This window comes from Homarus americanus, unplaced genomic scaffold (assembly GCF_018991925.1).
Source record: "Homarus americanus isolate GMGI-L3 unplaced genomic scaffold, GMGI_Hamer_2.0 scaffold25483, whole genome shotgun sequence".
NCBI classification, from domain to species: Eukaryota; Metazoa; Arthropoda; class Malacostraca; order Decapoda; family Nephropidae; genus Homarus; species Homarus americanus.
In genome coordinates, this window is record NW_024726235.1 from 4,846,605 (window position 1) to 4,859,121 (window position 12,517).

Sequence of the window (12,517 nt, forward strand, 5' to 3'; positions counted from 1 at the left end):
TTTACATGATTCTAATATAATGGAAGAAAATTTTTCACTTATTTTTCATGAGTCAGTGCGAGACACGGCAGTGAAAGAGAGCAGCACCACACAACTCGGATGAACAGTCACCGTCGTCACTGTCGCACAAAACCAGACAGATTATCTTTAACTATGAACCACAAACTCTCCACATTCCTCCTTGGATATTTTTTGCCTCCACACAAAATTTTTTGACAAATGGTCAGAAGATATTTCAGAGAAAATGAATGAATGACCCTCTGCATCCTGTGGAAATTAGAACACATGCAAGTCTTAACTCACTGTGACAATAGTTAAATATAACTCTGTCAGGTCCCAGCTTTGGGCAAAATTTTTAGAACAAGAAGAATAAGTTGAAGTCTGTGCATATGATCAACGTTGTCTTAAAAACAAATATTTAAAAGTGAATTTGGGAAAATAATTTATTACATCATAACTCATCATCAAGTGTGTTAACATTGGTGTGTGGCTTGTGAAAAGTGAGGCACAATTGAAAACTTTAGTCCTGGATAAGAATGCTGAGAAAGATGCAGGAATGAGTTAGCAATAACTCCAAAGAAAATCTTCCAAACTAGAAACCTGAAGCAGAATACTGTAAAGAGTTTACTGAGCACCCACCCTGGTCCTGACACATGATGACCATTATCAACATTCTACCTTAAAGGGTTAAGTACATGAAACACTAATATAAAGTTGTTGTTTGTTTTGTTTTTACCAAGGAAAAAATTTGGTTATCAACCTTATTCCATCCCCAACTAAGTTGGATGAAAGAAAAAGAGACATATACTGTACAGTACCAATTGCATTAAAAGCAAAATTGGTAGTAATTAGAATGAAAATAAATTTATGTATATATACTGTATATATATATATTTTATTTTATTTATTTATTTTTTCTTTTCAGTAGAGTATATTATTGTGCCATATGTATCTAATGGACTACTCTGGCCAAACATGTTTGCTTTCTTGGATTTCTCCCCATCATATTATACATACAGTATATACATTACCTATTTCTGTTGGCAACTTGTACAAATCACCACCAACTACCATTTTTAAACACCTATTTCTCCTCGGTGCTTTTCATTACAGTTTGAAGAAAAAAAGGGAAAACTCATAATGGCAAATGCTCAATAGTAGCACTTGAAGGTTAGCTCTGCAAGGGAGAAGATGGAGCAGATTGTGAGGAATAATAATGCAATTGGGTCCTGTACACTTGGCTTCCTATTTGGGACATATTGTGGCCCTTCCTTTTCCCACCTGAAATGTTAGGTACCCATTCTGCAGCTGAATCAGCTAGGGTACCCCACTCAGTATCTACCCATGGTCCTTACACTGGCAACTATTGGGTCGGGAGGCAAGTGCTGTATCACCTCCGCCACTACATCTTTGTGGAAAATGAGGTGCTTTAATTGGTTGCAAAATGTTGATGGAACCTAGAAATTGTAAATACTACTACATAGTGTACCATAAATATCACAGTCCGACTGAGCATTGTATCCAGTGGAAGTTGTAAGCCAAGATGTGTGTACGTGAATTGAACACTTCTGATATAGTTTAGTGATGGGGTCAGAAATTATGTTTACTGCTTAGAATAATCTATTTGTAAACTTTCCCTTACATGCAACAACCAGACATGGAAAAGAACTCCACTTTTCTAAATAAAAGAAACTATTAGGCATCGATTTATCAGCAACGCTGCTCTTCCAATCAAAGAATTGTACCACTAAGCCTTAACATGTTTCAATTTAAGCAGTTGGAATAATTAAACCACTATTTATACTAGGCTCTCTCTACTAAACTGATCATTCTTTTCTTCCACTTTGTTTAAGTCTACACTACATATTGTACTACTGTACAGTATTACCTTTTAGAAGTGTAGAATTTGACAGATTTACCTGCATTTTTTTTATAAATTTAGTTTTTTAAAAGCGGCATTCAGGCATATTTCTCCAGAAAACTGGATATGAGAGTAAAATATTACAAGGAAAATTTACTGGAAGTGTTATCTTCTATGGAGTGGAAATTAAAAAATGGATTTTGTGCTAGAAGAAGCAACACCCTTGTCACAATGTGTATCATTGAAGAATCATGTGACGGGAATTATGATAACTTCAGAAGAAAAATTAAATACAGTTGTGTGTGTTACACAGTTTATCAGTGTGCTGTGCTGTGTGAAAATGTTGTGTGTGATGATTGTTTGTAACTAGTCTTTTGTACATTGCACTTAATGATATTCTAACTTTGTTCTTAAAAAAAAGATCCATATTTATAATGCATAATATAATCAAACATGAACTGTCTACACACCTCTGTTCCAGAACCTTGTGTGTATAGATGACATTTGCAAATAGTACAGTAGATCACTTCTTCATGTACTGTAACACACTCCTAGAGGATCGATTCCAGGCGCCAACCAAACTACATCGATCAACAAAAACTATCACCAATAAAGAGATTTAACCATAATTAAACAATAGTAATATGCCGTATGATGTAATGATAAGACAATACACGGGTACATATTTCGTAAAATACAGTAAAACCCCCATAATTAGAAATAATAGGGGCTCTAACCCTTACCAGTTACATATGCGATTTTACGAATTATGAGGGACACCTTCTCCCGAGGAAAAGGCAAACAAAGCAACAGTACTTTTTTGTTATCTGCTCCAATCAAAATTAAAACATTTCTAAGTACAGTACGGTACCATATTTAGGGTTATCAGTCATAATGGCTCAAACACAGGGCAATGATGGAAAAAGCTTGCGTGGTAGACTGTAGACGTGCACTCCAAGACTGACCCACGTGAACTGACCAACACGCATATACCCGTACTTGTTTATACTGAGACGGGCGGTCGCAGTATTAGGAAAAATTTTGTTTCGAAATGTCTCATATTATGAAATTTTATAAAATATTACGAAATTTGTAATAGATATTTTATAACAGCAAAACATTACGAATTATGGGGTTTTTACTGTAAATTTGTTGTAGCAACTGGGTGGATACAACACTCGACCTGGGTCAATCCCAGGTCACTCCCAATCCAGCCAGGTTTAGTGGGTTCCTAATTTCATAGTTGGAGAAGTTATGGCAGTCATGATAGTACCAGCCACGCTGCATCCTTGTGTACTAAAGGCTTAGTATAGATTGTGTTATATCTGCACAGTTCCTGACAATTTTTTTTCTTCATATCTAAAGTAGTACCTGTATAACACACATCTAATCCAATTTTAACTTAACTTTGTCAGTGAGTGGCCATTTTGATCCTGATGAAGAGCTTGCACCTTTCTTGGTAGCTTTTGTTGTTACTTATGCTTCTTGTGTCAATGGTGTGGTCTGTGCCTTCCTTCCACTAGCTATACTCACCGATAGTTTCTTGTCTGCATCAACACCATATTTTCTCATGGGAAAAGCACTGCTGGATGTCAGAGCAGTAGTCACCAGATAAACTGTGCTTGGGGCCTCATGTTCACAAGAAACACAATCAACCTGACATGCACAAAACCATGCTCTAACCAAGGTTGTGGTTATCAGTAAAAAATTATCAATGTTTTTGCTGGATGAGGCATGCAGTGGACAGGCATAGAATGTATGCAAGCTGTATTTTGATTAGCTGAGAGCCTGAGGCATCAACCAGGAAGAGTGGAGAACCATGCAAAAGAAAGTCATTGCAGGGATATTTCAAAATATTCCAAATTTGAAGCTTATGATACTACACCATATTGTATTACCAATATATATTTTAGCAAATTTTCCCTCAAAATTGGCTGGTAGAGGTATGGACAGTCTCTGTTTAACTGAACTGTGCATTGAAACGCCCATGTTTTAATTGTTGATTTGCAAATAATAATTTTTTTTAAATACCTTTTGTTCAGGACCTAAATGGAACATTTGGTACTGTACTGTATATTGTTGTCGGGTTAATTGTTATGGTTTCAGCATTTTGTTATTTTTTTATTTATACATTGTTATGGTTTTTTTTTTTTTGTGACTTCCACTCCGAGCTACATGAGAACGGAGCAATGCTGTTTGGGTTGAAGATCACATAGAAATCTTGTCAGTTTTTTGTTCTTTGAGGCAATGTTACACAGTTATAAGCATATTAATGGTTGTTCTAGTTTGCATTTTACCCCTTAATATATATCTTTCAAATAAAGAATGTGTTGGTGACATCCATCTACCATGCTGCACAATAATACTACGCCATATATTGTACGTACCTGTATTCCCACGTGATGAGAGGAACATTGCCATAAAAAATTGTCTCGCAAATATTATGAACAATGACATGAAGTTACCGATACTGGAATGTGTAGAAATGAAGCATAGATCATTGAGTGTGTGCCCTTGTTGGCAGGTGACCAAAGTTGAGGAACATATTTTACCCTGTTCTCTCCAACAGCCAAGCCATAGTACATTGCATACCACACCCAACAATATATTAATACCACAATTCTGGTTTGCAATAAAGTAGGGTTTAATGCTAATTTTACCCCAGAAAAGGTAATATTTCTTGATTACCTTCATTTTTACCTTCAAATGAAAATGGAATGCAATCTTTTGGTGAACTTAATTTACCCTGGTGGAATTTACCTGCCAGTGGATTTAGTTTGTGAAGGGTGTTGATTGCTGCTGATGGCATTGCTGACTTACGTATATTGCTTCCTATTTCAGAATGTTTGCCCCAAAGTGCGCAGCTTGTGGAAAGAGCATAACCCCAGTCGAGGTAGGCGGGAGAAGCTTTGGCTGGCTTTGGGTACAGTTGCCACTGCAATCTTAATATCCACTTTCCCAGGTCATAATTGCATATATTGATTTTGTTCATCAATTGCTGCACCAAAAACTCATACTTGACATGATTATTAAGCTGTAGTGTAGCTTTGAATGCAATAATATTACAAGAAAGTGGATTTTAGGAGTTTGGCCCCCCTCGGGATCTTGTTCATAACTCACACTCTGCTTGTGTGCTTCTAGGTGCCATAGGGTTACTCTGCAATATAGCCTCCTTTACTTTTGCTTTGGTAGAACTTCATAAACTGAAGCATGTACAGTTTTTTCTCAAATTTTCATCATGCTTACAATATTTTATCATTCTACACCTTTATTTTTTGGGGTAATGCAGGTATGTTTTTCCATACTAAGGTTTTGTATTTTTTTTTTTAGTACAAAAACAGGCTTAACAGTGCTTCCATAGTTAAACTTTAGCCAAATAAATATTAAAATTTCCAACATTGCAGATATAACAGTGAGCATAAAGACTAGCAGTGTCCATATTTCTGGTGCTAGAAACTCACTCTTAATGTTTTAACTTGCAGTAAACCTGGAGCATGAGAGGATAATTTGATATACTTAAAAGTACACATGGTATACAGTACTTGTTGTGAAAAATAAACCTTACTGTGAAGATGGAGTACAGTACGTAAAATGATCAGGTGCAGAGAGAACCTGAAGCACCTGTGTCAAACATAAATACATATGGTGTACTCGTGTGGTTGTCACAAAGTCTAGTTTTCAAGGTCATTTTTTATGCAGTGAAACCAGCGTTCTTGTGTTGAGTTTGCTTTTTGTAACTGACCTCTTCATGTGTGCTTATGCTACTGTTAATTACTCCACATGTATTGTAACAAGTTATTGCTACTGTGAGATGTACTGTACTCTCCATCAAGTTGATAGCATTATGCTATTGAATAGTCTTATAAGTATAAAATTATGAAGCAGGTGATGGTGCCATTGGTATTATGTTAATCAGCTTGCCAATGTACAGTTTATGTAGCCAAATTCATTGAAGATAAATACTTAACTGTTACTATCAAAGATAAAACTTGTACTATCGTTCCTACAAGTCTGGATATAATATTATTTAATTGTTTATTTATACTGCACAGCATATCTGCTATAATAGAATCATACCTGTTTTGATATGAGTATAGTATTCATATGAAATAGTGCTAATTTCACAGTGCATTTTGCATTTACTGCCCTCAGTCACACTCTTAGGTATTTTTTGAAAGTGGCCATAGTAATAAAGATTGTATTAGCTGCAGGTATGGCATTTGTACCTATAACCATCTACAAATCTTGGGAGCTCTTGAATCAACTCAGGAAACTGGGAAGGGAGATAACTATTGGAAATGAAGTACTGTACTAAAACAAAATGTGAATTAATTGATCTGTCACTGTAAAACTGTACTATGTTTTGTAAAAGTTATGGCACTGAATTACTCTTTACTAAGACACTTGGCTTCTCCTCCTGAAAAAGTGAGAAGTGATGACTAGAATAAAGGTAATTATAAGATTTAATCATTTGTCATACATGATACACCATGTTTATATCTTGTTGTCTTTTCCCTCCAGGGCACAGGGGAGACTGTACGAGTAGTCTCCATGGATAAGGACTTCCATGTGGATTGTTATGTGTGTGAGGTAAGATGATGTGAATCCCCCTGACTGAAGTGTTTACCAAGTGAATTGTTCGTAAATTTTAGTACTGTACAGTTTCATGGTATAGGTCAAACCTCCCTGTTCCGACAAAAATTTGTTTAGTCATATGTCGTTTTTTTATGCTTCTGGTACATATTTCCTACTGCCAATACTTAAAAGTGTTAAATAACACTAATACATAGTTACAATGGTTTATTTATCGTATATCTCTCGTATAGTTAGAATTTTTATGAGCTAATATGTATGTGTAGTATTTTTAAGGCGATAAAATTCATGCATTTCCATGGACTATTTACAGTGATCAATAGCCACCTGCACAGCTCTTTTATCCTGGGCTTGCCTATTGTACCCCTTGATTCTTTATCTGTATTGCTATCTGAAGAGCAGAACTTTATCCACTTTATATGCTACTTTAAATCTAAAAAAAACCTGATACAAATGAATCTACTGTATGGTATACAGATAATTTACTTTTCATTTGCATCTGTAAACACTACTGGTGACTTTGTTGTCATGTTAGACTTGTCAGTGTAGCCACATCCCCTTAAACCTCGTACTACCAGACTGAACTATGAGCTGTTATGGTTATTTTTCAACTCAAAATTTTGGGGAGATATGCTGCAGCAAATTGAGCCTATGGTTTTTGAGGGATCAGAAATATTAAAAGTTTGTGAACCGATGGATGGACAATGAATGACCAACTATGGCAAATACAATATCTAAATGTTCTGTAGAGGCAGTGAATTGCACCCCACCATATACTTATTTTAGTCAGTGGTACAGTACTGGACTCCATGAAAATGACAGACATCAGGGTTTTATGTTTTGCCTCTTAATATTTTACAGTGATAAGAAAATATGAGGATATGATATGTAACCCTTTACCTTATTTTATTAGGACTTAGTCCCTTCTCTTATTTTTATAACCTGAAGAGTTGTACTGCATTATTGAGAAGTTGATACAAATATATTATCTTCGTTGTGATCAACTGACTTAATCTTGGTCTTCTTACATCATGTTCATCCTACAGGTATGGTGGGTGATGTAGAACACTGTATATGGAGCCTTTTGTTCTTCAATTTAATTTTCAAAAATTTATTGCGAGTGATGTGACTTTTCATTGTGGAATTGTCTTGCATAAAAAAAATGAGATTTAAGTGAAAGGTTTACTGGATGGAGCTTGTATCAGTTTAAAAGACATATAAGAAATGTATAGCTGAATAAGGCATCTACATAACGTTTTACAGCCGTTTTCCATGCTTGCGTGGGTTAGGTTAGATTACATGAAGGGATGGGCACAGTTCTAGTAACCCAGTTACCATCAGGCATGTTGATGCAAAGTTTTATTGCTGGATGCCCTTCCTAATGCCAACCCACAAGGTGGGAACAGCTAGAATGGCAGGGTCGTAACTCCCTGAAGTAATATAAAATTGCCCCTCTACTAAATAATATAATACCTGTGCAACCATTTAAAAATGTCTTTATTTACAGAGTTGTGGTTTACAACTGACAGATGAACCCGATCAACGTTGTTACCCACTGGATGGTCGTCTCTTATGCCGCAACTGTCACCTACATCGCCTTCATGCAATGGGTCGTACGTCTTCCAACATCCAGGTCAGTTCCTCCATTATAATAAGAAGTAATTAGTTACTTGTAGTGTTTCTTGACAAGATGGAAACTATGTGTAGGTAGCTCATAGTTGTCACTACTTAACATACCCTTAGAAAAACAAAGGGTTTACCTCATCAGGATCTTATAAATTGTGAGGTAAATTGGCTCTTTTCACCCCAGCATGAATAACTCCTTGCCTGGCTTCAATGATCCCCAGATTAAACATTGATTACATGGGCTGTAATTGATTTAAAGCAGGGATGTGCAGTTTTACCTCTTTTTGTAATATCACAAAAGTAAATATAATGATTTAAAAAATTCCTGTAATGCAAATCTAGTGTACATATGACACCCATCAATTACATCTTCACAGTTCCACTCAGTACTGTACACCCTCCCCCACATCCTACTTAAGCTTGTATTATGTAATTTTTGAGTGAGCCCTAATGGTGAATATACCTATTTTATCTACAATATCTTCATAATTTACACTTCTTTTTTTTTCAGGATGTTGGTGCCACCTACGTAGAATAAGTCAGGAATGAAGTTTACTCACAATCTCCTCAATTTTAAAAACATAAAAGAAGAACCTTTCTTAAGTGGGTCTTTTACAAGTTACCTAATATGAATGCCTATAAAACAGTAATGGAGATTTTTTTTTCTTAAAGACAACTACGTTTTTAATTATTTGTGATAAAAACTTTTTAGGGGATTTTTCATTTTTAGCTCTACATTACTTTTTGTCAGAACTCAAACACAAACTTTATATTTGTTTATAAGTCAGTACCTATAAGCCTGTATATGAAAGTTTTAATATTTTGTCATATTATTTTATACAAATATTCATACTGTCTCTCTATTGAAGGATAATATTTCACTGTTTTGGTACTGACAGTGAAGGAGGTAACTAGGTGTAAGCTGCAGCATTTGAGCATTAAGCAATTTCTAGATTTATCAGATTTTTTTTACATTGAAGTGTGGAATTCTTCACCAAGAAATTCCAGTTTCTGTTCCTAGTGTTTCAGTGTGGATGTGACTGCTTGACTGATAGATTTTTCCCCCTCTAAGAACTTGGTCTTTATTGTGCTTGTAATGTTCTCTTAATTCTTTACTCATAAGAATTTGAACTCATTTCATCAGTTCCAAGTATTTTGCTTCACACAGCTACAAAGTAAAGCATGCGGGAATAATATTAACCTCTCTTTGCTGTGATTTCAAATAGTATTATGAGGTTCTGCCATGTTTCCGCATTGTGACTGTACGTGTTTGTGTTGTTTGTGTGTGTGTGTGTGTATACACGTGTGATTGTAGCTGCATCAGAATGTTAATTTTCTGCCGCAGCCAGTATGGTGAATTGGGTAGACATTGTTTCCGGAGTATCTAGCTCTAAGATAAATACCAATATGCATTTGAGTTATCATATATTGCAATACTTTTGTATCATGTTATCCCCACAGTAAGTTCTTGAGCTATGTGGCATAACTTGAGTAAAATCTCCTCTCCCATAAATTTGCTTTATTTATGTGCTTCTTATTTTCTAAGGCAGGCCTTTTTCATTAGCTCAGTTTTAAACTAAATCCCCAAACTTTGCATTTGATATCCTCTGAATAATCTACATTATTCACAACATTCTCATACCAGTCAATATCACAACAATTCTTATAATCAAATAGAATGTGTATTACTGTTGCTTCTTGTTCTTCCACAACTCTCTGTTCAATAATGTAGCACAATTGTGTGAAATTCTTTCTCCTTATTCCATTTAAATGTGGAAAATCCATCTCTCATAATTATAAGGGTTAAAATTATTGAAGTTAACAACTCACACGCTTAAATTTAAAGTTTTGATCTGTATAGTGGACTCCTTTGTGATAGCTGGAGTGATTCATCTTGTATTGTGTACAAAGGAAGAAAATCACCTGTGAATTATCCTCAGACATTTTGGTGCAGCTTTCAGCTTCAGATGATGAAGTGAACACTGGTGATATGGTGCTATAAATTGCCATGATCAATGTGGCGTGGCATGGTGTCTGACAGTCGTTGTTTCACTACCAATATTAATACGATTTCTTTCTAACAAAGGTGTCCAAATCAATATCTGTGGTCTCTGTTTTACGTGATTGTAAAGAAAAAGCAGCTCTTTAGGTAATTGAATACTGTATATCATGTTGTAGGAGTGTCATAGGAGAGCCATTCAATAGGATTATAAGTCTGACTGTCTATTCAGTGTTCAAAAGAAATATAATCATTAAATAGACCATTTGAAAAGTTGACCCATAATATTTATTAGAATCATTTTTTTTTTATCTTTAAGTATATGTACAGGTACAGTTAATTTTGTTTTTGAAACATGAAAATAAAATCAAACTAATTAAAAAAAAATTTAATGGCAGTTGTACTGAAAAAAAAAAGTTTATGGGAGTTATTTTTCATTTGCATTTACATCTCAAAATATTGGATGATTAATATCTGCATGGTAAACATATTTGGCATATGCTCATTGGCACAAGTTGCTACTGCCATTCATAATGTTTGGTATTGTTATATATTCCTTCCAAGACAATACTTTTGCACCTCATCAAAAATGACTTAGTCATGTCTTGATAATGGCTTGCAATATCCCATAACCTACCATGTGAAGATACATTTCTAAACTGCATTAGTAATCCCTTTCTTTTATTGTCGTTTATTACTTGTCATCTGTCTTAAGAACTGTTGAACTGATCAACTTCTAACTTGACATGGATGTACAGTCTCGTTCAAGATTCTTCAAACACTGCTGGAGACAGCTGGCATCTCAAAGCCTTTTGTTTACTATAGTACATAGTATAATATAATACGAAACAACAAAGCCCAGCCATTAATTAAGCAACGGGGAACTAAGTAACCAATCACTGATAACCTTTTACATTCATTCATAATTTTTACTACGTACTATAGTAAACAAACGGCCTTGAGTTGCCAGCTGTTTCTAGCGGTGTTTGAAGAATCTTGAACGAGATTGTAACTTCTTATGGTCATGGTATCCCATAAAAAAAGGTTGGGAAGTCTCCGAGAATGCTAATGACAACTAATTATTATTATTTTATTACCCAATTGTCCAACAATTTGTCATATACAGTACTTGGCCACCACTATTTTTTTTTTTTTTTTAGAAAATTATGGTCTAAATTTGAATGTACAGAAATATAATGGAATTTAAATCTGAATTATTGTGTACAAAAGAAGAATTACAACTGCTTCTTGAAGTACATGAATTTAATTTCTGTATTTTTGGAATAATGCTGATGTATTTATACAAATTTTTAATTTGTGAAATTTTTTTTTTTTAATTTACACGCTTTGATATGTGCCAAGCAGTCGTTGTGGGCTGGCAGCATAGTTGAGCAAGCATTGCCGATGAGTGATGACACTTGTGGCATGAGGCAGGATGAGCGCCCATTAGCATCCAGTAACCACTGTCGGAGTGAGAGGGATTATTTTTCTCTTTTTGTTGTCCACATGGGGGTTTTGTTTTTGCATATCTTGTGGCCCTTATTATGACTGGTAAATGTCCATCTACATCCAAGAGTGCCACCCAGCCCAAGAAACAGTGTAAGGCCATCACTATTAGTGAGAAACTAGATGTAATAGCCTCATTGAAAGAGAGAACACAGATGATGTCAGTCAGTGTTAGAAAACATTTTCATTACAATAATAGTTTTGTTTTGTAGATAGGCTGTATTCTTTCATTTTAATGTATTTATTATTGTAAAAAATGCATAATGAAAAATACAACAGTGAAGGAAATGCGTATCTACAGTATATGGTACAGACATATTATTATAATAAATAAAGGTAATGGTGAGGTTAGGGGTGGTGCTGCCTTAAAACTCTTTCATTTGTCTGTACCATATACAGTACTGTAAATACATATTTCCTTCATTACATTGTATTTTGCAAACAAGTTTTTGAATTGTGCGGCCATTTTCAAGAATGCAACTACCGCATAAATCGAGAGGCAGCTATTGCACTGTTCGAGTTCCTGAGAACTATGCATTGCTAGACAATGTTTCTTTTGTATTTTATCATGAAGTATTTTTACAGTGCCAGTAATTTAAACTTTCAGAGATAATTCCGACTTAATCCTTCCTTGTCATGAAAGCTGCTACCATGCTGAGAATTATTTACAGAATTTCATATTCATCATTATGACTACATCTTTCCATAGTTATTAATCAATTACCTCCATAATAATGGTCATATATTATGCATTCTCATATCCTGTAACATTATCTACCCAAGATGTATCTCTCAAGTAATGTAGCAGTTGTCTCAGTTCTACTTTTTGTTATTGTCCCATGAAATCTGATATTTTTATTTTATATGTAATTGATAAAAATGCCTAAACTTTATGTAAAATAGTAAAGGTCAAAACTAAAATGCCAATAAAG

The 12,517-nt window shown here is 34.8% G+C and overlaps 1 protein-coding gene across 2 annotated transcripts in view; it reads left to right on the forward strand.

The window, feature by feature from the left end:
• Nucleotides 1-9,589, forward strand: part of LOC121865464 (LIM domain-containing protein jub-like) — a 107,813-nt gene extending 98,224 nt beyond the window's left edge. The window contains exons 5-8 of one of the 2 annotated variants that reach the window (XM_042364914.1): nucleotides 4,703-4,754; nucleotides 6,383-6,451; nucleotides 7,962-8,087; nucleotides 8,592-9,589. In XM_042364914.1, coding sequence (XP_042220848.1) covers nucleotides 4,703-4,754; nucleotides 6,383-6,451; nucleotides 7,962-8,087; nucleotides 8,592-8,618 — 274 coding nt within the window. In that variant the 3' untranslated portion in view covers nucleotides 8,619-9,589. Of the gene's footprint in view, nucleotides 1-4,702; nucleotides 4,755-6,382; nucleotides 6,452-7,961; nucleotides 8,088-8,591 lie in introns of those variants that run through there. The other variant, XM_042364916.1, reaches the window with a different exon arrangement.
• The last annotated feature ends 2,928 nt before the right edge of the window (nucleotides 9,590-12,517 follow it).